Source organism: Sminthopsis crassicaudata, chromosome 1, assembly GCF_048593235.1.
Source record: "Sminthopsis crassicaudata isolate SCR6 chromosome 1, ASM4859323v1, whole genome shotgun sequence".
In the NCBI taxonomy this organism is placed as follows: domain Eukaryota; kingdom Metazoa; phylum Chordata; class Mammalia; order Dasyuromorphia; family Dasyuridae; genus Sminthopsis; species Sminthopsis crassicaudata.
Genome location: NC_133617.1, coordinates 292,845,045 through 292,871,665, shown reverse-complemented (window position 1 = coordinate 292,871,665; position 26,621 = coordinate 292,845,045). Strand labels below are relative to the sequence as shown.

Below are 26,621 nucleotides of genomic sequence, written 5' to 3'. Positions count from 1 at the left end.
GGATGTGGATGGCTGTATCACGTCATTGTTAAAAAGAACCACATTCCTCAGAATTGATCATTGCATAATCTTGTTGCTGTGACAATGTTCTCTTGGTTCTACTCACTTCACTTATCATCAGTTCATGTAAGTCTCTCCAGGCCTTTCCGAAATCAGCCTGTTGATCATTTCTTATAGAACAATAATATTCCATAACATTCATATACCACGACTTAGCCAGCCATTCCCCAACTGATGGGCATCCACTCAGTTTCCAGTTCCTTGCCACTACATAAAAGGCTGCTGCAAACATTTTTGCATATGTGAATCCTTTTCCCTGTAGTTAGTAATCTAGTGTTTTATAAATCCAAAGATTCAAGCTTTTGGGGAAAGAATTCACTTTTTGAAAAACATTATTGGGTAAGCTGAAAAACAGTTTGGCAGAAGGAGACATAGGACTAACATCTTACCTCACGTAGCAAAATAAGGTCAAAATGGGTACATGATTTAGACATGAGCAAATTAGGGAAACATGGAATTTTTTTTTATTAATTTTATAATTATAACATTTTTCGACAGCACATATACATAGGTAATTTTTTACAACATCCCTTGTACTCCCTTCTGTTCCGAATTTTTCCCCTCCTTCCTTCCACCCCCTCCCCTAGATGGCAAGCAGCATTCCCATACATATTGAATATGTTATAGTATATCCTAGGTACAATATATATGTGCAGAACCAAATTTTTTGTTGTTGTTGTTGTTGTTGCAAAGGAATAATTGGATTCAGAAGGTAAAAATAACCTGGGGAGAAAAAAAAATGCTAATAGTTTACACTCATTCCCCAGTGTTCCTTTTCTGGGTGTAGCTGATTCTGTCCATCAATGATCAATTGGAATTGGATTATCTCTTCTCTATGTTGAAGATATCCACTTCCATCAGAATACATCCTCATACAGTATCATTGTTGAAGTGTATAATTATCTAGTTCTGCTCATTTCACTCAGCATCAGTTGATGTAAGTCTCTCCAAGCCTCTCTGTATTCATCCTGTTGGCCATTTCTTACAGAATAATAATATTCCATAAAATTCTTATACTATAATTTACCCAACCATTCTCCAATTGATGGACATCCATTCATTTTCCAGTTTCTAGCCACTACAAAAAGGGCTACCACAAACATTTTGGCACATACAGGTCCCTTTCCCTTCTTTAGTATTTCCTTGGGATATAAGCCCAGTAGTAGTACTGCTGGATCAAAGGATTTGCACAGTTTGATAACTTTTGGGGCATAATTCCAGATTGCTCTCCAGAATGGTTGGATTCTTTCACAACTCCACCAACAATGTATTAGTGTCCCAGTTTTCCCACACCCCCTCCAACATTCATCGTTATTTGTTCCTGTTATTCTAGCCAATCTGACAGGTGTATAGTGGTATCTCAGAGTTGTCTTAATTTGTATTTCTCTGATCAATAGTGATTTGGAACACTCTTTCATATGAGTGGAAATAGTTTCACTTTCATCATCTGAAAATTGTCTGTTCATATTCTTTGACCATTTATCAATTGGAGAATGGCTTGATTTCTTATAAATTAGAGTCAATTCTCTATATATCTTGGAGACGAGGCCTTTATCAGAACCTTTAACTGTAAAAATGTTTTCCCAATTTGTTATTGACCTTCTAGTTCTTCTTTGGTCACAAATTCCTTCCTCCTCCACAAGTCTGAGAGGTAAACTATCCTATGTTCCTCTAATTTATTTATGATCTCGTTCTTTATGCCTAAATCATGGATCCATTTTGATCTTATCTTATTATGTGGTGTTAAGTGTGGGTCCATGCCTAGTTTCTGCCATATTAATTTCCAGTTTTCCCAACAGTTTTTGTCAAATAATGAATTCTTATCCCAAAAGGTGGGATCTTTGAGTTTGTCAAACACTAGATTGCTATTTTTATTCACTATCTTGCCCTGTGAACCTAATCCATTCCACTGATCAACTATTTCTTAGCCAATACCAAATGGTTTTGGTGACTGCTGCTGTGTAATATAGTTCTAGATCAGGTACAGCTAGGCCACCTTAATTTGATTTTCTTTTCATTACTTCACTTGAAATTCTCGAATTTTTGTTCTTCCATATGAATTTTGTTGTTATTTTTTCTAGGTCATTAAAATAGTTTTCTTGAGAGTCTGATTGGTATAGCACTAAATAAATAGATTAGTTTGGGGAGTATTGTCATCTGGATTATATTCGCTAGGCCTATCCAAGAGCACTGAATGTCTTTCCAGTTATTTAAATCTGACTTTATTTTTGTGGCATTTCATAATTTTGCTCATACAATTCCTGACTTTCTTTTGGTAGATATATTCCCAAATATTTTATACTATCAACAGTTATTTTGAATGGAATTTCTCTTTGTATCTCTTGCTCTTGCATTGTGTTGATAATGTATAAAAATGCTGAGAATTTATGTGGATTTATTTTGTATCCTGCAACTTTGCTAAAGTTCAGAATTATTTCTAATAACTTTTTAGCAGAGTCTTTGGGGTTCTCTAAGTATATCATCATATCATCTGCAAAGAGTGATAGTTACCTACTCTAATTCCTTGAATCTCTTTCTCGGCTCTTATTGCCGAGGCTAACATTTCTAGTACAATATTGAATAGTAATGGTGATAGTGGGCAACCTTGTTTCATTCCTGATCTTACTGGGAAAGGTTCCAGTTTATTGCCATTACATATGATATTTACTGACGGTTTTAAATATATGCTCGTTATTATTTTAAGGAATAGTCCATTTATTCCTATACTCTCAAACGTTTTTAGTAGGAATGGATGTTGGATTTTATCAAATGCTTTTTCTGCATCTATTGAAATGATCATATGGTTTTTGTTAATTTGGTTATTGATATTGTCGATTATGCTAATAGTTTTCCTAATATTGAACCAGCCCTGAATTCCTGGTATAAATCCCACTTGGTCATAGTGTATTATCCTGGGGATGATTTTCTGTAGTCTTTTTGCTAATATTTTATTTAAGATTTTAGCATCAATATTCATTAGGGAGATCGGTCTATAATTTTCAGCCTATCTGGTTTAGGTATCAGTACCATGTCTGTGTCATAAAAGGAATTTGGTAGGACTCCTTCAATCCCTATGTTTTTCAAATAGTTTATATAGCCTTGGAGTTAGTTTTTCTTTAAATGTTTGATAGAATTCACATGTAAATCCATCTGGTCCTGGGGATTTTTTCTTAGAGAATTGGTTAATAGCTTGTTTTATTTCTTTTTCTGAAATGGGACTATTTAGACTATTTACTTCTTCCTCTGTTTATCTGGGCAAGCTATATTTTTGAAGGTATTCTTCCATTTCCTTTAAGTTATCGAATTTATTGGTATAAAGTTGAGCAAAGTAGCTCCTGACCATTGTTCTAATTTCCTCTTCATTAGTGGTGAGTTCACCCTTTTCATTTTCAAGACTAACAATTTGCTTTCCTCTTTCCTTTTTTTAATCAGATTTACTAAGGGTTTTTCTATTTTGTTGGTTTTTTCATAGAACCAACTCTTAGTTTTATTAATTAATTAAATAGTTTTTTTACTTTCAATTTTATTAATCTCATCTTTTATTTTTAGAATTTCAAGTTTCATGTTTGTCTGGGGGTTTTTAATTTGTTCCTTTTCTAGCATTTTTAGTTGTAAGCCCAATTCGTTGACTTTCTCTTTCTCTATTTTATGCAAGTAGGCCTCTAGAGATATAAAACTTCCCCTTATTACTACTTTGGCTGTATCTCACACATTTTGGTATGATGTCTCATTTTTGTCATTTGTAAAGTTCTTGAATTGTGAGGTCTGGTCGTCTGCTCAATTATAATCCTTCTCTGGGAGGAGATCTGTAAAATCTTTTCCTCTGTGCGCAGGTTTCTTGGGAGCTCTGAATCTCCTCCAGCTCTTGTCCTTCCCCAAATCAGACTGGTCTCCTTTCAGCTTGCCTGGCGTCATACTCTATCCCAGAGTAGATTCTCTCAGACCCAATGTTGCCCTTCTTTTATCCTCCCAGAGAATAGGCATGTGAGAACTCAATGGGGTGTGGGGAAATACTTCCACCAATGAACTTACTCCTCTTAGAATTCCTAAGGTGTAAACTCCCTTTAAAGGCCGGAACCAAAGGTCTGAGCCAGAGAACTGTCAAGTCAACCTGAGTTCTCACCTTGTAATTGTCCAGACAACCTGAGTTCTCATCTTGCTACTGTCTAGACAACCTGAGTTCTTACCTTGTCACTGTCCAAACAACCTAATAGTCATTTTCTTGGGTGGAGTTATTAATTATGTCTATGATTTGCTGTTTTACCCAATCATTCTTTAGTATAAGATTATTTAGTTTCCTATTATTTTTGGTCTATTTTCCCCTGGCTTTTTATTGAATGTAATTTTCATTGCATTGTGGTCTGAAAAGGATGCATTTACTATTTCTGTCTTACTGCATTTGATTTTGAGGTTTTTATGTCCTAGTATATGATCAATTTTTGTATAGGTTCTCCTTTCTGTTTCCATTTAGCTTTCGCCAAAGATTTATCATATCAAACTTTTCTAGTATTCTGTTTACCTCTTTGACTTCTTTCTTATTTATTTTGTGGTTTGATTTATCTAATTCTGAGAGTACAAGGTTGAGATCTCCCACTATTATTAGTTTTGCTGTCTATTTCTTTTTGCAGGTCTCTTAATTTCTCTTTTAAGAATTTAGATGCTGTACCACTTGGTGCATATATGTTTAATATTGATACTGCTTCATTATTGATGCTACCCTTTGGCAGGATATAATGCCCTTCCTTATCTCTTTTAATTAGATCAATTTTTGTTTTTGCTTGATCTGAGATGAGGATGGCTACCCCTGCTTTTTTGGCTTCACCTGAAGCATAGTAGATTCTGCTGCATCCTTTACTTTTAGTTTGAATGTATCACCCTGTTTCAGGTGTGTTTCCTGTAAACAACATATAGTAGGATTCTGACTTTTAATCCAGTCTGCTAACTGCTTCCTCTTTATGGGGTAGTTTACCCCATTCACATTTATGGTTAGAATGACTAATTCTATATTGCTTGCCATCCTGTTGACCCCTGCTTATGCTTTTTTCCTTTCCTTCCCTCTTATCCCCCTCCCCAGTATTAAATTTGTGAGCACCACTTGCTTTTCACAGCCCTCCCTTTTTAGTATCCCTCTCCCATCTTAAAGTTCCTCCCCCTATTTTACCCCTTTTCCTCACAATTTCTGTATTCCCTTCCCCTTAGCTTACTCCTTCCCTCCCACTTTTCAATGAAGTGGAAGAAGTTTCACCATAAATCGAATATGTCTATTGATACACACTATGTTCATCACCCTTCTTTCTTTCTCTCAGATATAATAGGTTACCTTTGCCTCTTCATGAAATGTAATACCACCACTTTACCATTTTTTATGTTATAATTTCCTTTCCACCTCTAGTTTCTTGGACAAATTATACATGTGTTCTTTACATATCTTTATGGCAGAAATATAGTTCTCAAGATTTCTTTTTACGTTTTTAGAAATCTCTTGAGTTCTGTATTTGAAGATCAAACATTTTGTGTAGATATGGTTTTTTCATCAAGAATAGATGGAATTCATTTATTTCATTAAATGTCCATCTTCTTCCCTGGAAAAAGATGCTCATTTTTGCTGCGTAAGTTATTCTTGGCTGCATACCAAGTTCCTTAGCCTTTCGAAATATCATATTCCAGGCCCTTCGTTCCTTTAATGTGGATGCTGCTAGATCCTGGGTTATCCTTATTGTGGCTTCTCCATATTGCCAGGAGCCCACACCCTAAGGTCTGAGCTAACAAACTGCAGCTGTGTCAACACCATTCTTCCTTATCTGTTTCCATTTCCTGGCTCCGGAACTTCATGTATTACAAATCAACCACAGGACGTGCTTAACCACAGGATGTGCTGACATCAATCACCATTACTGACACCTGAACTTATGAACCTCGTCACAAGACCCCAGCCCCCTTCCTTTCCTCTATACATTGTGTATTGTGTAACTGCCTTCTTACATACGTGGCATTCCTGAGCTACTCTATATAAGCTGAGTTGTCTTCCGCAATAAACTCGAGCTGCTTTATACCCCACTGAGCGGTGTCCCTCCTTTGTTTTCTTCACCCATTCCCAGGTTGTAGCCTTACTAGCTCTTGCTTACAGGTTGAGGCCTACCTTCAGGCGGCCCTAGTTGGAGACCCGCGGGTCAGGTCAACTGGCGCCCGAACAGGGACCTGAAGGTCTGCGACAACCCGACAGATCGGCGTGAGTGGTGAACGCTTCCGTCCGGCCGGACCCCCATACATCTCTGATCATCGGCTACAAACGGTGAATAAGCCATCTGTCGCATTCATGGGTTCCCAGATATCGAAAGAACAAGCTTTTATAAAAGATCTTAAAGAAAGCTTTCGAAAGCGAGGAGTAAAAGTTAAGAAAAAAGACCTTATAAAATTTTTCATTTATATAGATAAAGTATGCCCTTGGTTCATAATAAATGGCCCTGAAATCCACCCTGCTAAATGGCAAAAAGTGGGTCGTGATTTGAATGAAGTTCTCAGAAGAGAAGGACCTGATTCTGTCCCCATAAATATTTTCCCCTATTGGACCTTAATTAATGAGGTCTTGGAGAGTGCCGCTTCTGATGGCGGGATAAGGCAATTGATCATAAGCGCAAAATCATGTTTATGGCCATTATCTCGCGCCGCCTCTGAACAGTCTATTGTTAAGAGTGCTATTCCAAAGGAAAAATCTGATACCCCCTCCCATGCTCCCTCGGTAGTTATAGATATCCCCCATCCCCAAACTAAATCTTTCTATCCCCCTCTACCTAGGTATCCGCCCCCCTTTGAGGAACAAAAAAATTTTTCTTTCCCTGTTTTTCCAACAACCAAAAATAATTCTTTTAAAACCGAAACTCCGAATTGCACTCCCCTAGATGATGCTGACGCGGCTGACTTAGAAGCCGAAGCCGCTGCTTATAATTCTCAGGACATATTTCTTGCTAATAAAGACCCCGCCATGACTTTCACCGCCAGCCCTCCAAACTCGTCAGACTTAGACCTAACTACTGCAAGAGAGGATCTGATTAGGATAATGCACAATTTAAAAGAGGTCATGACTATACAGAACCAATATGCCCGAATGACAAAAGAATTTAAAGAAATACAGGAATCCTTAAAAGATTCCTTGTCTATTACCTCCCCTCCCACTCTCTCTATAGCTCCCAATAGGCAAAATTCGAAAAGAAAGATCCTACGTGAAACGCCCCTAACTTTCCCTAACTTCCCTATGAGAAGCCAAACTAAACCTAGACCCCAGGCCTCTCCCCAGAGGGTAAATAGAATAGACCCCAGCACACATGACATATCTATAACAATAGAGGAAGATCATGACTCTGACGCAGGAGATTCAGAAAAAGAGGACGTAGATCAGGATTCAGAAGTAGTGATCTTTCATTTAAGACTACTTATAAGATGGCTAAGTTTAAAAATATTAAGGATCTTCACTCTGCTGTCAAAAATTATGGCCCTAATGCCCCATTCACCATTTCGGCTCTTGAAGCCATCGGCCAAGGAGGATATTTACTACCAGGGGAATGGATAAGAGTGGTCCAAGCAGCACTCTCCAGAGCTCAATTTCTCACATGGAAAACTGACTTCTTTGATAGATGTGCCACCACTGAAAAGAAAAATATTAGATCTAATAAAGGCACAAAGAATTGGACGTTTGACAAATTAACTTGCCAGGGCACATATGTTTCAGAAGCCAAACAAAGAACTCTTCCTTGGGGACTTTTGTCTCAAACATCAGAAGCTGCCATCGGCGCATGGAGAGCCCTCCCCACAACAGGCTCTCCTTTAGCCCCTTTAAGCAAAGTCATTCAGGGAAATCATGAAGACTATTCAGAGTTTGTTAGCAGATTATTAGAAACAGCAGAAAGAACCCTGGGAGCAGAGGCTGCAGAAAACCACCTTGTTAGAAGATTGGCTTATGAAAATGCTAATGGGCCCTGCCGTGATGCTTTACGCGGTCAATGGAGGGAAAAATCTCTTAATGAAATGATTAAATTGTGCAGAGACATTGACCCCACAACTGACAAAATGACTAAAGCTGCTAGAGAAGCAGCTGAAGCAACCAGAGAGGCAGCTGACAAAATGTCACAATCAGTCCATTTGGCTATAGGCGCTGCCTTCCAGCAAACTAAAAGCTCAAAAACATGCTTTAAATGTGGCAAGGAAGGATACTTCGCTAGACAGTGTTCCCTTAATAATAATGCACCTAGCATACCCACCCAAAGCCCGCCACCAGCCTCCCTGTGCCCCAGATGTAGGAAGGGCTACCACTGGAGTAATACGTGCCGCTCCATCTATGATGTAGAAGGAAGAGCCATACGTCCCCTACAGGGAAACAGCCGACGGGGTCCGCCCCGGACCCCTCAAGGATCTGTTCAGACAGCCACGGGGACCCAACCTACCCACAACTCCTTAGAGCCACAACAGGCAGCGCAGGAGTGGACTTGTGTGCCACCGCCCCCACAATATTAAAACCTGAAGATGGCCCTCAAGTCCTTTCCACGGGCATCTACGGCCCTCCTCCTTACAGATCCTTTTTTCTTATCATTGGCCGTGCCTCCTCCACCCTTCAAGGACTGATGATACACCCTACACTGGTCGACAATGATTATGAAGGGGAGATTAAAATCCTAGCTTCAGCCACACAAAATCCTATAGAAATCCAGCCTTACCAACGCTTGGCCCAAGCCCTACCACTCCCCCTAGACACCACTTACCTGGCAGTCAAAACACAAAGGGGGAAATCCGCACCCGGGTCTTCGGACCTCTATTGGGTCCAGACTCTATCCCAGGAAAGACCCACCTTAACACTTAAATTACAAGGCAAACCCTTTTCAGGCCTAATTGACTCAGGAGCTGATGCCACAGTCATTTCCGCCACCTATTGGCCCACTACCTGGCCCTTACAGCCTTCACTCACACACCTACAAGGCATAGGACAAACCTGTAATACCATGGAATCCTCCCAGTTGTTAAACTGGGAAGATGCAGAGGGAAACAAAGGAACAGTCCGTCCTTTTGTAGTTCCAAATCTCCCTGTTAACCTGTGAGGAAGAGATATTCTCTCGCAAATGGGAATCATTATGTGCAGCCCCAATTCCATTATCACAGAACAAATGTTAAGCCAGGGATTCCTCCCTCGTCAGGGGCTAGGGAAAAATAATCAAGGTATCACTCAGCCTTTACAGATACAACCACATCCCAACCGCACTGGCCTTGGTTTTAAAAACCATTTTTCATAAGGGCCACTGGTCCTCCCAGCCTACAGGCGGATAAAATCACATGGAAATCTGATACTCCCGTCTGGATCGACCAGTGGCCCCTTCCGAAAGAAAAACTAGAGGCTGCCATAACTTTAATTCAACAACAATTAACTGCAGGTCACATAGAACCCTCTAACTCACCATGGAACACCCCAATTTTTGTCATCAAAAAGAAATCAGGCTCATGGAGATTACTCCATGATCTGAGAGCAGTAAATAAAACCATGGTCCCTATGGGAGCCCTACAACCAGGCTTACCCACCCCTATAGCAATTCCTGCAGGTTTTCATAAGATTGTTATAGATCTCAAAGACTGCTTTTTTTTCTATTCCTTTACACCCTTAAGACTCCAAAAGGTTTGCTTTCACTATCCCTATCACTAATTGCATAGGCCCCTCCCCCCGCTTCCAATGGAAGGTCCTCCCTCAGGGCATGACCAACAGTCCCACACTTTGTCAGAAATATGTTGCCCAAACAATAGACCCCTTCAGACTGCGCTATCCCCACCTTTATGTGATCCACTATATGGATGATATACTCATTGCTGGACCCTCTGAACATGAACTGTCTAAAATCACACGTCAATTGATAATAGCCTTAAAAGACAGAGGGTTGCTTATCTCCCCAGAAAAGGTTCAATTCACCTCCCCTCATTTTTTTCTTGGGTTTGAACTACATTTTAATCACGTAATAACCCAGAAAACCCAGATACGTACCACTCACCTTCACACCTTAAATGATTTCCAAAAATTATTGGGAGACATAAATTGGTTACGCCCCTACTTAAAATTAACTACGGGAGATCTTAAACCCCTCTTTGATATCCTAAAAGGAGATTCAGACCCGACCTCACCACGCACTATAACCGTAGAGGGCGAAACTGCTCTACAAAAAGTTAACCAGGCAATTTCCACTCAAAAAATTGGATATTATGACCCAAAGAAAAAATTATGGCTCCTTATCTTTTCTACAACCTTTTCTCCCACTGGACTGTTATGGCAAGAAATGCCCCTATATTGGATTCACAGCCCAGCAACACCTAATAAAGTACTCTCCACCTACCCCCTCCTTATAGCAGATCTCTTACAAGAAGGAAGGACCCTGTCTGTCAAACTTTTTGGAAAAGACCCTGACCACATTGTCCATATACTAGTACAGAGTTATCTCAGCTTCAACAAAAGAATGATGCTTGGTCTATCGCTACCATTTCCTACCAAGGGACTATCGATAATCAATATCCCACAGATAAACTTATAAAATTTCTTATGGAAACCCCAGTTACCTTCCCACGTGTTACTAAAACAACCCCTATAAAACAGGCTCACCTAATATTTACTGACAGATCCTCTTCAGGCAAGGCTGTGGTTACAGTTGATACGGCCCTCACCTCATTCCATACACCTTATGTGTCAGCCCAACTTGTAGAATTAGCGGCCATTCTTTGGGTATTCAAAAATGTCCCCGGCCCGATGAACGTTTACACTGACAGTGCCTATATTGCCAACTCCATTCCACGGCTTGAGACAGTCCCCTACATTAGACCCTCTACCAACGCCTCTCCCATGTTTTCCCAAATACAAAAACTTATCCTAGAGAGAGATTATCCCTTCTTTATCTGTCATATCAGAGCACACTCTGATCTCCCCGGCCCCTTAACGGAAGGTAATAATGTAGTAGATCTTGCCTCCAGACAAGCCTTCCTAGCCACAGTTCTAAACGCCTCCCCTGTGGATGCCGCCACTAAAGCACATGAATTACACTATCTTAATGCTCATACCTTGCGCCAACAATACAGGATTACTAGAGAACAAGCCAGACAAATAGTTAAACAATGCCCGGGATGTCTAGTACTTCTACCCGAGCCACACTTAGGAGTCAATCCCCGCGGTCTTATCCCTGGGGAACTCTGGCAGATGGATGTTACCCACTTTACACCATTTGGCAAGCTTAAATACATTCATGTTTCCATTGATACCTTTAGTGGCTTCCTCTTTGCTACCTTACAAACAGGAGAAGTTACCAAACATGTTATCAGCCATATCATGGCCTCTCTGGTCACCGCACCTAAGCCTAAAATTCTTAAAACAGATAATGGCCCCGGATACACTAGCTCTTCCTTTAAACAATTCTGCGCACACATGGGTATCAAACACATCACTGGCATCCCATACAACCCTCAAGGTCAAGGTATTGTTGAAAGAGCTCATCAGACACTGAAAAGAATTATTTCAAAATTACAATCTGGTCCTGAGATCCTCTACTCACGAGCTGGTAATCACAAAACATTGCTAAGTCATGCACTCTTTGTGCTCAATTATCTAATCCTAGATGACAATGGAAAATCTGCGGCAGACCGCCTCTGGCACCCCTCCACAACAAATAATTATGCTCAAGTGAAATGGAGGGACCCCCTTACCAACCAATGGTTTGGTCCGGATCCTGTCCTGATTTGGGGAAAAGGACACGCATGTGTCTATGACACTCAAGCTCAGAACGCCAGGTGGCTACCAGCACGCCTGATCAAACCCCATAACTCACCCAGGGAAAAACCCTGAGAAACTTCATCTCTGTTTTCTTTCAGATTCCCACAGAAGATTAAGTAAGCTGGGACGCGATTCATTCTACATCTGGCAATAAAGTGTCCCCGACATCACCGCCCTGGTAACATAATTTCCCCCCCCCTCCCCGCCAATCTTTCCTATTTAGGAATCCCCCCCTCCCACGTCCAGTACTACTCTACAACATGCTTTCCCTTATCCTCTTTATTTCCATACTCGATCAGACTATAGCCTCCCCATACCAAATATTCAATTATACCTGGGTAGTTCAAAATTCTTGGGGCGATGTAGCCTGGAGTACTTCTAATCTACAAAGCACGGTACCCTGGCCCGATCTAACCCCAGATTTATGCCTTTTGGCCAGGGGAGCATCTGGCTGGGACTCTCAAGATTATCATGGCCACACACCCCCAATCAACGCTTCAATGGGAACTGGGGATGTATGTCCCCTTGGCATCGCTCTGTCACCCGACAGATGCCCTTCTATGTCTGCCCAGGTAGTAAACACAGGGACAGATCATTAACCTACAAATGTGGAGGCTCTGAGGAGTTCTTTTGTGCTTCCTGGGGCTGTGAAACCACAGGAGATACATACTGGAAACCAACTTCCTCATGGGATTACATAACAGTCAAGGCTGACTACGATCATAAAAACATAGATAGGTTCGAGGATGGAACTCCTAAAACAAACCCCGATTGCGATACGTGGTGTCACCCACTACGGATAAAATTTACTAGTCCAGGGAGACAATCTATACAATGGGAGAGAGGCCTCACATGGGGTCTACGCCTATATAAAGACCACTATGATAATGGCTTACTATTCACCATAAAACTTCTAAAAACTATCCCTACATCTAAGAATCATGCTGCCATTGGACCCAATTCAGAACTACTACCCAACTACAAGCCAAACCCACAACAACAAGAACCTCTGGCTCCCAGGCCTTCTCTACCCTATACCCCGTTTATACCAACTCCTTCCTTGTTTCACCCCACAATCCCTCCTGGTCCTTTCTCATCTGCATCAACCATCTTGACAATAGTAAATGCTTCCATACAGACTCTGCATCAACTTAACATTTCCTTTCTGCAGGAATGTTGGGTCTGTTATTCTTCAAATCCCCCTTTTTATGAAGGTCAGGCACATTTTGGCAACCCTATATATACAAACGACACCTCCTCCCTTAGATGGGGAACTGAAGAACAACAGGGATTGACACTTACCAAAATAACAGGCATAGGAACCTGTATTTTAGGCTCGGATATGCTTCCCCCCTGGCAGCTTGAAGAGGTTTGCAATCTTACCATTGTGATCTCCTCGGACTCCACTTACGCATCTGCCCCTAACGATTCCTATTTTGCTTGCTCTTCCGGTCTTACCACCTTCATAGTAACAAATCAATTCCTCCAGAGTAAAGATTACTGCGTTCTTGTCGCCCTCTTCCCTCATGTCACTGTCCATCCAGTGGAAGACTTCTTAGACATCTGGGAAGGAGGACCAACTAACCCTATTAGAGTAAAAAGGGAACCTCTAACAGCCTTAACATTAACTGTCCTTCTCGGCCTAAGAACAATAGGCACAGGCACAGGCATAGCCTCCCTCGTCCAATCTGATAAACATTATTCCCAACTCAGTGCCGCCATAGATAAGGATCTTCTAGAATTGCAAGCTGGCCTCCAACATCTCAAAGATTCAGTCGCCTCTCTAGCAGAAGTAGTTTTACAAAATAGGAGAGGCCTAGACCTCCTCTTTTTACAACAAGGAGGCTTATGTGCTGCTCTAAAAGAAGAGTGTTGCTTCTACACTGACAAACTCGGCTTAGTAGAAAATAGTCTACAAAAGGTTAGAGACAGTCTAGAAAAGAGAAAAAAAGAGAGAGAACAACAGGAAGCATGGTACCAGAATTGGTTCTCCACCTCTCCATGGCTATCAACTCTCCTCCCTAGCCTCCTTGGGCCACTCATAGGCCTTCTTCTACTAATCTCTTTCGGCCCTTGGGCCTTTAATAAACTAACAGTTTTTATTAAGTCACAAGTAGATGCAGCAATCTCCAAGAAAAGTCAAATCTTCTATCATCGCCTTTCTGACCGTGACCATACCGAAGATAAGGAAACAAGATTTTCAGGAGAACCGATGCGATTTCATGAACAACTATTAAAGAGACCTTGGTACCAGCGGGTGGGGGATAGACTGTGCCCCTCCTTTTTACAAAAATCTTAATCTTCTCCATAGCAAAGAAATTGTTAGATAATATCAGAACCTAACCTTGAAGGAGTTATTTTGACTACTCAAATGTGTTACTACTCGCTATGTTAACTTTTCACTGTAAAACTGTTTGATTCCTTTTCTAAAATTCTGACAACCTCTTGTGCACTAGCATTACAGTTATTCTTAGTGCACTGGCACTATAATACTCTCTTTTAAACCAAGGCATGTGAATTGCTCGTTGAAACCCACCCCACCCACATTTGTAATGATCCTGATGCATTGGCATTATGGTAACCCTGCTTTAATTATTGCTCATGAATTGTTCATGACAACTTGTTTTGTCTCCACATTGTAATGATTCCGATGCATTGGCATTTGTGATAACTATCATAGTCATCGCTTAAATTGTCTAGATAATGTGCTTCCCTCACTATTTACTATGATCTATAACACTTCTTTGATTATTCCCCCTCCTCCTCCGCTGCTTTTCTTCCTCCTCTTCCATGTACCCTGAGGCATTGGACTGGATCTGGATTTCGGCCCCCTCTCTCCTCTTATAAGCAGTGGCTGAGCCAATGACTGGATCAGAGTGACCCCAGATGGTGGATGCTTTGAGGTTTGACTTATTATTTTCGGAGCCATGGCAGTAAGACCACACAACTGCCATGACAGGCAACCTCGAGAGGTCTGTTTTCCACCCACTTAAGACAGGGTCCGGCATGGCGTACCCCCGAGTTGGTGTGGCTGACCCCAATGACCTAAGACAGCAATTGGTGGCATGCTTCCTCTTCGCCAATGTTGAAGGTGCTAAGGCACTGTGCCATTGGTTATATGTCAACGCTCATTCCCCACAACCGGAGACAGGTCACATAGCCTAAGACAGGCTACCCACCTTGCTAAAAGAAAGAAGGGGGACATGCCAGGAGCCCACACCCTAAGGTCTGAGCTAACAAACTGCAGCTGTGTCAACACCATTCTTCCTTATCTGTTTCCATTTCCTGGCTCCGGAACTTCATGCATTACAAATCAACCACAGGACGTGCTTAACCACAGGATGTGCTGACATCAATCACCATTACTGACACCTGAACTTATGAACCTCGTCACAAGACCCCAGCCCCTTCCCTTCCTCTATACATTGTGTATTGTGTAACTGCCTTCTTACATACGTGGCATTCCTGAGCTACTCTATATAAGCTGAGTTGTCTTCTGCAATAAACTCGAGCTGCTTTATACCCCACTGAGCGGTCTCCCTCCTTTGTTTTCTTCACCCATTCCCAGGTTGTAGCCTTACTAGCTCTTGCTTACAGGTTGAGGCCTACCTTCAGGCGTCCCTAGTTCGAGACCCGCGGGTCGGGTCACTATATATGAATTGCTTTTTTCTAGCAGCCTCCAATATTTTTTCCTTCATCTGATGGTTCTTGAACTTGGCCAGTATATTTCTTGGCGTTTTGATTTTAGGGTCCCTTTCAGTAGGTGATTGATGAATTTTTTCAATGTCTGTTTTACCCTCTGTTTCTAAAACGTCTGGGCAGTTCTCTTTGATAATTTCCTGGAAAATAGTGTCCAGGCTCTTTTTTTCCTCACATTTTTTTCAGGGAATCCGATTATTCTCAAATTGTCTCTCCTGGATCTGTTTTCCAGGTCTGTTGTCTTTCCAATAAAATACTTGACATTCTTTTCAATTGTTTCGTTTTTCTGGTTTTGCTTGACTATTTCTTGGTTTCTCCTTGAGTCATTCATTTCTACTTGTTCGAGTCTAATTTTCAATGATGTATTTTCTTCACTCACTTTTTTTTATATCTTTTTGTAATTGTCCAATTGAATTTTTATATTCTATGGAATTTTTTTCCATTTCATCAATTTTATTTTTTAGGGAGCTGTTTTCTTTTTCCAACTCACTAATTTTATTTCTCTTTTTTTTTCCCTTGAGGCAATTGGAGTTAAGTGACTTGCCCAGGGTCACACAACTAGGAAGTGTTAATTTTATTTCTCAATGATTTGTTTTCTTTATCCACTCTGTTTTTAAATTCGTGGGATAACTTCTCCAGACTCTCTTACCAAGCTTCCCTTTCCTTTTCCCATCTCTCTTTTAGCTCTCTTGTGAGAGTCTTTTTGATTTCCTGTATGAGAGTTTTGTGCATTGAGGAGCAGATCATATCTCTCTTAGGGGATTCATCTGGATACAGTCTGCTTTTAGTCTCCACAGGGTTTGAAGTCTGCTCTCTATCCATACAGAAACTGTCAATGGTTAGAGCCTTTTTAAATTTTTTGTTCATTTTATCAGAGTGGGAATCGAAGAAAACAAATTGAAAAGAGAAACAATTGGTCTGTCTTTGGGTGAGGGGCTGGGGCTGGATGGTGTTACTGGGCTTCCTCTACAGACTGCAGGAGTCAGTAGTGAGGCACTAACAGGACAATGATGGCTACTCGCTGCCTCTGCTCTCTGAAGCTCTAAGAACACACTGAGTCATTCCAGGTGGAGGTGGGGGCGGTGGTGGCTGGGTCCGGAGAGACGCTAGCTTTTCGGGGTTTTATTCTTTACCTCCAGTCCTTACACCTTCACTGCTGCTCCTTGCTGAGCATGGAAAATTTTGCCTGGCAGATCTATAGATAAGTGTTAATGACCAAAAAAGATGTGATAATTCAAAGTATAATGGATAATTTTGATTATGTGAAAATAAAAAGGTTTTGCACAAAAAAAAAAAAAAAATCATTGCATCCAAAATGAAGAGAAAAGCAGGAAACTGGTAAATAATTTTTACAGGAAGTTTCTCTAGTAAAGGACAATTGATAAATGGTCAAATGACTAGGCAGTATTTAGAAGAAATCAAAGTTAATTATAGTCATATGAAAAGGTGCTCCAAATCATTATTGATTAGAAAAATGCAAACCTGCTTTGCTACTTCACATTTTTCACATTGATTAATAAGACACAAAAAGAAAATGACAGATGCTGGAAAGGATGTGGAAAACCAGGGATACTAATGCACTATTTGAATTGTGAACTGGTCCAACCATTTTAAGGGAACAGTATAGCCCAGAGGTCTATAGAATTGTGCATACCTTTTGATCCAGTAGTATCCAGATCTGTATCCCAAAGAGATTGAAAGGAAAAGGAAAAGAACTACGTACAAGAATATTTACATCAGCTCTTTTTGTGATGGCAAAGAATTGGAAATTGAAGGAATGCCTATCAGTTGGGGAATGACAAGATAAATTGTGCCATATGATTTTGATGGAATACTATTTTACTATAAGGAATGATGATTTCAGGGAGAAAAGCAGAAAGACCTGTATGAACTGATGGAAAATGAAGTGAGCAGAACCAGGAGATTATTGTACATAGTAAAAGCAATATTGTATTGATGAACAACTGAAAGATTTATCTGCTCCGATCAATATTATGATCCAAGACAATCACAAAGGATTCATTTTGAAAAATGCTATCTACATCTAAAGAGAAAACTTGGATTTTTTTTTTTTACTTTTAAAATATTTTTTGCTTTGAGGGGATAATATGGTTAGTATAGAGATATTTTGCATGATTTCACATGTACAATTTGTATATTGTCCATCTTTTCAATGGTTGAGGGAGGGACTGTATGAAAGGAGAAAATTTGAAACAATTTAAAAAAGAAATTTAAAAATAAACAATAAATTTAGGTGAAATCTCAATAAGCTCTTGAAAGTGATCAAGCATCATGGGGTTAATAAGTATTTTCACTTTGCCCCATCCAAGTAAGTCACTCTACCTCTGTGTTACTTAAACTTTAAAACTTGGGGGTTGGAATATGCAATCTTTGAAATTACATGAATACAGAAGGTATCTTAAAATTTTATGAATTCCTAAGTGAGAAAGGTGGTGAGTCTGAGGTTTTCAACAACATATTCTTCAGCTAGGATTAGGACTTTTGGGAATTTGTAACTATCTTACATAATATCTTTAAATACATATAGGACAAAATGGCCGATCCTTGGCAAGAATGCATGGATTATGCAATAACTCTCGCAAGAAAAGCTGGAGAGGTAAGTTGGGTCATATGTACATGGATGGATACACAATATATGATGCTATGTTGGCTAAATATCACTTTTTTATTCAAAGAAACAATCATCTATCTCCTGGATTAAAATACTACTACTATTATAATGAAAAGATGACAGAATTGAGTCTAAAGTTCAGTTTTGGATACTCATGAATTTATGATGTTGGAAAGAGTCTTGGAAAAAGCTTTGATTAGTAACCAGATGATATGATTTTTTAGTTTCACCTCTTTTGCTAATTAGCTATGTGCCTTGGTATCTTTTTTTTTAGACCTTAGTTTTGTTACTTATAAAATAAGGGAAGTGGTCAGCTTATCTTTAAAATAATCCTTCCAGCTGTAACCCTCTTTTCATTATCTCTGAAGGATATTTTTATGTAATTTAAGGTAGATTATAGTGGGTATTGTTGAGTAGTAGTTTTGTGTTTCATACCATTTGTTGTTTTTTCTGGGAATTGTTTTTTTTTTTTTTTCAATGTGGTTACTCAAAACAAATCTCTTTAGATGATTCGGGAAGCTTTAAAAACGGAGATGGCTGTCATGATGAAGAGTTCTCCAGCAGATCTAGTTACAGCCACTGACCAAAAAGTTGAAAAAATGATGCTTTCTGCCATAAGAGAGAAGTTTCCATCTCACAGGTATTTTTTTCAGTTTCATGTATTGAGATACGGAGTATAAATACTGTAGAAATAGAAACAAGTGGGGTCATAATTAAATTCATGGGAAGTTTTTTTAGTTGTAGAGACCTCTGGTAAGGAAATTCCTTGTGCCAAGGCAGATTGGAAGCTACTTTGCCACTTATACTCCTAGAGTGTTGCTTGGGGTACTAAGTTGTTAAATGATCTACCCAGAGACACACAACTAGAATCGGGAGAGGTGGGATTTGAATCCAGGTCACCTTGACTTGTAGGCCAGCTTTCTATCCATAATTAGGCTGGATGGCCTCTCTCTTGAAACTTTAGTATCATATTTGCAATGGAACTTGATTAATATAAGATCAGGCTGTCTATTTTTAGCCCATGAAAGAAACTGGAAGGGTGATATAGATAAATGGAGGCCTTGTGTAGGGGAAGAGGGAAGAAAATAACAACTCAAATACTGGCTGAAAAGCACCCAGGAGAGGGAGAAGTTGAAACTACTAGTGAGGAAGGAGATGAGTTTCAAACCAAGGCAGGAAGATTTTCATGCTGTAGGTAAAAGGGATTGACTTTATGAGGGGAAGAGAGGAAAAAACACCCAGTTATACCTGTACAAGTAATTCAAGCCTTGGTTTCCTTTACCAGTGTCTATTCTTAGCTGTAATCACAGCCTTTTTGCCTGAACAACAACTATATCTTTAGCTATCAATTAGCAGATATTTAGTAAGTGCCTATTTTGTTCTAGGCATGCTTAGTACAAAATGGGAAATGAATCTAACAGTAGCCTCAAAGAAGAGCTTTAAGAAAGGATCATAGAATTAGACCTGGAAGAGATCTGAGAGGCTTCTGGTCCAACTCCCTCACTTTAAAAATGAGGGAACTTGAGGCCAGAGGTGAAGTGATGTGCCCAGGATAATTTATATTAATTAGCTACATGATTCAGTTCCCAGATTCCTTGTGGCACTTTGCCTGGATCTTTCCTTTGTATTTATCTAAGTTTTCCCCCTTTTATTAAATGTTGGTCTCAATCATTATATCCTATCCTCATGTCACCACAAGGTAACCCTGCACCAGATCTGCTCCAGGCAGAGAGAATACTACTGAATTGAACTGAAATAGAAAAGAAAAGAAAGGTTTATAAAAGGGCAAAGACCCCTCTGATTGAGAATACGTGCTTATTCACATAAGATGCCTCCTTAATTTAGACAGATCCAGGCCAGGTACATGTGCATAGTACCTTGAATGGTTGATTGATATCATACTGATTCTTGTCCTTGTGCTTTTGATGTTCTTTGTTTTCATCTTTGTATCCAATGCACTTTTCAGTTTCTTAAACTGTGACTCCTATTAACTTTGCATTTATATTAAGTCCTACTAACTATTTAAGAACTTGGATCTACATGGAATTGGATCTGTGTTCTTATAGATCTTCCAGAAGTAAAGGGGAACAACAGCAGAGAAGAGTATAAGTAGAAAGAGTGATGAATATGGGGTTAGAGGAACTGGGTTCAAAATTCCAAGGAAAAATTTTTACATCCAGTGTTTCTGATAAAGGCCTCATTTCTAAAATATGTAGAGAATTGACTCAAGTCAATACAACCATTCCCCAATTGATAAATGGTCAAAAGAGGATTTGAACAGTTTTTAAATGAAGAAATTAAAGCCATCTATCATTATATGAAAAACTGCTCTAAATGACTATTGATTAGAGAAATTAAAATTTTTTTTTTTAATTTTTTATTTTATTTTATAATTATAACATTTTTTGACAGTACATATGCATGGGTAATTTTTTACAACATTATCCCTTGCACTTACTTCTATTCAGATTTTTTCCCTTCCTCCCCCAACCCCCTCCCCCAGATGGCAAGCAGTCTTATATATGTTAAATATATTACAGTATAATTTAGATACAATATGTGTGTGTAGAACCGAATTTTTTTTTTGTTGCACAGGAAGAATTGGATTCAGAAGGTAAAAATAACAGTTTACATTCATTTCCCAGTGTTCCTTTTCTGGATGTAGCTGGTTCTGTCCATCATTAATCAATTGGAATTGGATTAGCTCTTCTCTATGTTGAAGAAATCCACTTCCATCAGCATACATCCTCGTACAGTATCATTGTTGAAGTGTATAATGATCTTCTGGTTCTGCTCGTTTCACTCAGCATCAGTTGATGTAAGTCTCTCCAAGCCTCTCTGTATTTCTCCTGTTGGTCATTTCTTATAGAACAATAATATTCCATAACATTCATATACCATAGTTTACCCAACCATTCTCCAATTGATGGACATCCATTCATCTTCCAGCTTCTAGCCACTATGAAAAGGGCTGCCACAAACATTTTGGCACATACAGGACCCTTTCCCTTCTCTAGTAGTTCCTTGGGGTATAAGCCCAGTAGTAGTATGGCTGGGTCAAAGGGTATGCACATTTTGATAACTTTTTGGGCATAATTCCAGATTGCTCTCCAGAATGGTTGAATTCTTTCACAACTCCACCAACAATGCATCAGTGTCCCAGTTTTCCCACAGCCCCTCCAACATTCATCGTTATTTGTTCCTGTCATCTTAGCCAATCTGACAGGTGTGTAATGATACCTCAGAGTTGTCTTAATTTGCATTTCTCTAATCAATAGTGATTTGGAACACTCTTTCATATGAGTGGAAATAGTTTTAATTTCATCATCTGAAAATTGTCTGTTCATATCCTTTGACCATTTATCAATTGGAGAATGGCTTGATTTCTTATAAATTAAAGTCAATTCTCTGTATATTTTGGAGATGAGGCCTTTATCAGAACCTTTAACTGTAAAAATTTTTTCCCAATTTGTTACTTCCCTTCTAATCTTGTTTGCATTAGTTTTGTTTGTGCAGAAACTTTTTAATTTGGTGTAATCAAAATGTTCTATTTTGTGATCAATAATGGTCTCTAGTTCTCCCTTGGACACAAACTCCTTCCTCCTCCACAAGTCTGAGAGGTAAACTATTCCATGTTCCTCCAATTTATTTATGATTTCGTTCTTTATGCCTAAATCTTGGACCCATTTTGATCTAATCTTAGTATGTGGTGTTAAATGTGGGTCCATGCCTAGGAGAAATTAAAATTAAGACAGTTCTGAGGTAACATTTCACACCTCTCAGATTGGCTAAGATAATTAAAAAAAGATATTGATAAATGTTGGAGGGGATGTGGGAGAACAAAAACAGTAATGCATTGTTGATGGAATTTTTAATTGATCCAACCATTCTGGAGAGCAATTTGTGACTATGCCCAAAGGACTATCAAATTGTGCATACCCTTTGATCCAGCAATATATCTACTAAGTTTGTATTCCAAAGAGATTTTAAGGGAAAAGGACCCACATGTGCAAAAATGTTTGTAGTAATCCTTTTTTTACTGTCAAGGAACTGGAAATTTATGATTGCTTATCAGTTGGGAAATGGCTGGATAATGAATGTAATGAAATATTGTTGTACTGATACTAAGTGAAGTGAGTAGAACCAAGAGAACATGGTACATAGCAACAACAAGGTTATATAATGATCAACTCTGTTGGACTTGACTCTTTTCAACAATGAGGTGATTCAAGGCAATTCCAATAGACTTGTAATAGAAAGAGCCATCCACATCGAGAGAGGGAAGAATGGAAACTGAATGTGGGATCAAAGCACAGTAGTTTCACTTTTTGTTGTTGTTGTTGTTTGTGTGCTTGCTTTTTTTTTTTTTTTTCTTGTGGGTTTTTATTTCTTTTACCTTTTGATCTGATTTTTCTGGTGCAGCATGCCGAATATGGAAATATGTTTAGGAGATTGCTTGCTGTCCGTGGTGGGGGGAGGAGAGAGAAAAATTTAGAGCACACAGTTTTGCAAAGGTGAATGCTTAAAACTAATTTTGCATGTATTTGGAAAAATAAAAATTTATTTTAAAAAATTCCAGCTTTGCCACTATAACTTGTTTGGCAGTAGGCAAGTCAACTTTGAGACTTTCATTTATTCATTTGTAAAATTAACATGTTGAACTAGTTGCAGTTCTAAATCTGTAATTGAGTTTGTGAGATTTTGTGAGAGTAGATTGCTAAGTTTGTGAAATGTCTTTAAGAAAATTAAAATGAACTTGGTAGCATTTGTTATTTTTATCCTTTAGTTTCATTGGTGAAGAATCAGTGGCTGCTGGGGAATACAGTGTCTTGACTGATAATCCCACATGGATAATTGATCCTATTGACGGAACTACTAATTTTGTTCATAGGTATGTACCAGTCCAATAATACTACTATGAATGCAATGAAAATTTTTTATCATGTTTTGTAAGAATCAAATGAATTAATGAGTATAAAGGGCTTTGTAAGCATAAGTTCTATATAATGTTAGTTTTTTTTGGTCATTGTTATTAACTATTTTTTTGTGTTGTATACTATTGGGGTTTTTGTTTGGGGATTCTAAAACTTTTAACATTTCACCATTTAGAAAAATTGTTGTTCTACTTAAGCTTCTTAAAAAAATAACTAACTTTTATAAAACAATATTAACATTGTTGTTTTTAATAAATACTATTTGACTTTCTCAATCAGGAATGAAGTTATTAGGATTATAAACTTGTTGCATTTGTCACCAAATTGTCTCCTGGCAATCTTATATTCTTTTGTAGAACCAAATGAAAATTTAAATATTGAACAACATTAAAGAATTATAATGCATATAAGAAAGAGGATAGTCAGAAGAGACACAGAATCTGAAAAGAATAGGGAGCTAGTATAGATTAGAAAGAATAGTAATGAAAAGGATTTCAGGGAAATATAACCAATTACCATTAGATAATAATAAGATTAATATTAAATGAATGGTGTTTTTTTTTGTTGTTGTTTTGTTTTTTGTTTTGTTTTTTTGTGCCTGATGGCACTTATACTAAAAAGAGCACTTGTTCAGGCATCAAGGAACTTGGATTAAATTCTCTGACAGTTATTATCTATGTGACTTGGGCAAGTAGCTTAGCTTCCATGGGCCTTAGTTTCATATCTGTAAAATGTGAAGTTGGACTTGATGGCCTTTTGAGATACACAAGGTCCACAGCAGTTTTAGATCTATGATCTCTTATCTCTCTTTACCTATTCATGAACATACAAGATAGGGATTGCCTTGAGTCTGGCCTGGCCCTTTCACTTATTGCCTATATGACCTTTGGCAAGTCATTCATCTCACAGAGTCTCAGTTTCCTCATTTATAAAAAGCAAGCTTTTATTGTTCCTTCTGACCCTAAATATATAAACAATAAATAGCCGCAAAGGAGAAAGTATTTCCTGATCCTTTTTATGTAATGCTTGTTAATACCTGTGGCCACACATGTGCTAGAGCCAGTTTCTTTGATTCTTTACAGCTTATTGTTATTGTTTTCATTGTGATCATTTACACCTCAAAAATTGGCAAATGTTACATCCAAAGAGGGCTAGTTATTAAGATTTACCAGCACACCTCTGTCCGTATCCTCCCATCTTCTCTGTTGAACTCCTTTCAGGGACAAACTCAGTACTTTTCACGTGTGATCCAATTCTAACTTTTAATTAGTGCTCTTGCTTTCTGGATCTTGTCTCTTTCCTAATGTAGTAGTTGATGTCTGTATGTTACTATTACTGTGCTTCCATAGTTGTGATTTTCTTTTTGGCCTGTTCTCTGATTTCATCAGTGTTGGGCTCTCTCCAGTAATATAGGTCAACAATTTTTTGAAATTTAGTCTTAGAGAATTTCCTGGGAATACTGAGAGATTAAATGATTTGCCAGAGGTAGAATTCAAACCCAGTCTTTCCTGACTCTACTGCCTGTCATAGAGATGACTATGGAATCCTAAATAGCTAATTCTGATTTTTGTTACTGCTCCTCTCAGAAGTGGCACTTTGGTTCAACAAACAACTTGTACAACAAAATTCAATATTAATCCTAAATCTCAGTTATATTAAATAATAAATGCCTTTATTGGTATTGAGTAATAGAATTGTGGCTTTGCTAGAATGTAAAGAAGTCTTTTGTTTTGAGATTTAAAATTACAAAAGAAGCTAGTATTTTCCCTTCCTAATAGTTTAAAGGGATTTTGAAAATAATTGAGCTGTAGTAGCAGTCTACTTATCAACTTGTTCAAGTCAAGTCAGCAAACATTTTTTAAGTGTTCTGCTGTGCATCAGATACGATGTTAAAACCTGGGGATACAAAGAAAGGCAAAAAGTAGTTCCCTTCAAGGTGCTCTCGACTAATGAGGGAAACAACATGCAAATACCTATGTACAAATGATACATACAGAATAAATTGGGAGAAGGTACTAAGGTTAAGAAGGATTGGAAAAGGCTTCTTACAGAAGACAGAACTTTAATTGAGTCCTGAAGGAATCCAGGAAAGCCAAGAAGCAGAGATGAAGAGAAAGAACATTCTAAGCATGGGGGTTAGCCAATGAAAATTCCCAGAATCAGGAGATGAGGGTCACTAGATTGCATAGCATAGAGGTGTAGGGTAGGGAAGGGAGTAAGATGTAAGAAGACTGGAAATTTGGGTGCCATATTCTAAAGCTCTTTAAAAATCAAACAGATTATTTTACATTTGATCCTGGAGGAAAGAGGGAATCACAGGAATTTATTGAGTAGAAAAATGTCATGGTCAGACATGTACTTTGGAATAATCAGTTTGATAGTTGAGTGGAAGAAGAATTGATTTAGAAAGATTTAAAGTAGGGAGACCAATTATCAGGCTGTTGCAAAACAGTTCAAGTGTGAAGTGGTATTGTAAAGTGATTGCAATATCAGAAGAGAGAAGAGATGTTAGATGTTAGAAATGTTAAAGGCATTTATTAAACCTTTAAGATTTAATAGGACAAGATTTGACACCTGATGGCATATGGAGTGAGAGAGTGAGAAGTTAAGGATGACACCTAGGTTGTCATACCAGCTTGGATACCTGGAGGATGATGGTACTCTTGACAGTAATAGGGAAATTGGAAAGAGGGAAGAATTTGGAGTGAAGATTACTTCAGTTTTGGATATGTAGAGAGTTCAGTATACTTATGAATAGACATCAATTCAACATGTCTAATAAGCAGTTGGAGATGTGAACCTGGATGGTCAGTAGAAGGATAGAATTGTACATGTAGATGTGAAAATCATCTGCACAGGGACAATAATTAAGTCTATTGGTACTGCTGAGCTCATCAAGTGAAATTTTATGTATGTATGTATGTATGTATGTATGTATACACACACACACACACACACAGAAAGAACAGATTTCATATCTCTCTTATATACACCACATACTCTGGGGGACTATCTATCTTTATCTGATGTAACCCAGCTCCTGCTTCTTGCCTTCATAAAGGGCATACTTCCCTACTATACTTCCTTTTACAAAGAAAAGCTTTTAATCTCTTCTTTTAATGATGTAAATGTTATTATCCACCAAATTCATAATTGGCTAATAAAAGGTTAATATTATTCTTCTATGAGAGAAGAAAGCAGGCTTTAGTTGCAGAACCAAAAGATCATTTATTATTATTTTTAAAAGTGTTTTATTGATAATAATTTATCTTTTTATTACTGTCTTTTTTGGGGAGGAGTTTCCTTCTTCACCTATAACAATCTGAATTGTTATTACAAAGAAAAATGGTTAAATAAGAAATATTAGTAGTTAGTCAATAGTCAATCAAACAATCATTTATTAAGTCTTTACCATGTGGCAAGCATGATGCTAAATATTGAAGATACAGATACTTGTAGAAAAAAAAATACAATTCCTACTCAAGGAGTTTACATTCTAGTAGGGGAATAAACA

The 26,621-nt window shown here is 38.5% G+C and overlaps 1 protein-coding gene across 3 annotated transcripts in view; it reads left to right on the top strand.

Annotated features, from left to right (window-relative positions):
- Positions 1–26,621, top strand: part of IMPA1 (inositol monophosphatase 1) — a 60,820-nt gene that overhangs the window by 17,532 nt on the left and 16,667 nt on the right. The window contains exons 2-6 of one of the 3 annotated variants that reach the window (XM_074278965.1): positions 6,188–6,352; positions 11,941–12,020; positions 18,090–18,158; positions 18,680–18,813; positions 22,960–23,064. In XM_074278965.1, coding sequence (XP_074135066.1) covers positions 18,096–18,158; positions 18,680–18,813; positions 22,960–23,064 — 302 coding nt within the window. In that variant the 5' untranslated portion in view covers positions 6,188–6,352; positions 11,941–12,020; positions 18,090–18,095. Of the gene's footprint in view, positions 1–6,187; positions 6,353–11,940; positions 12,021–16,227; positions 16,380–18,089; positions 18,159–18,679; positions 18,814–22,959; positions 23,065–26,621 lie in introns of those variants that run through there. The other 2 variants (XM_074278964.1, XM_074278966.1) reach the window with 2 other exon arrangements.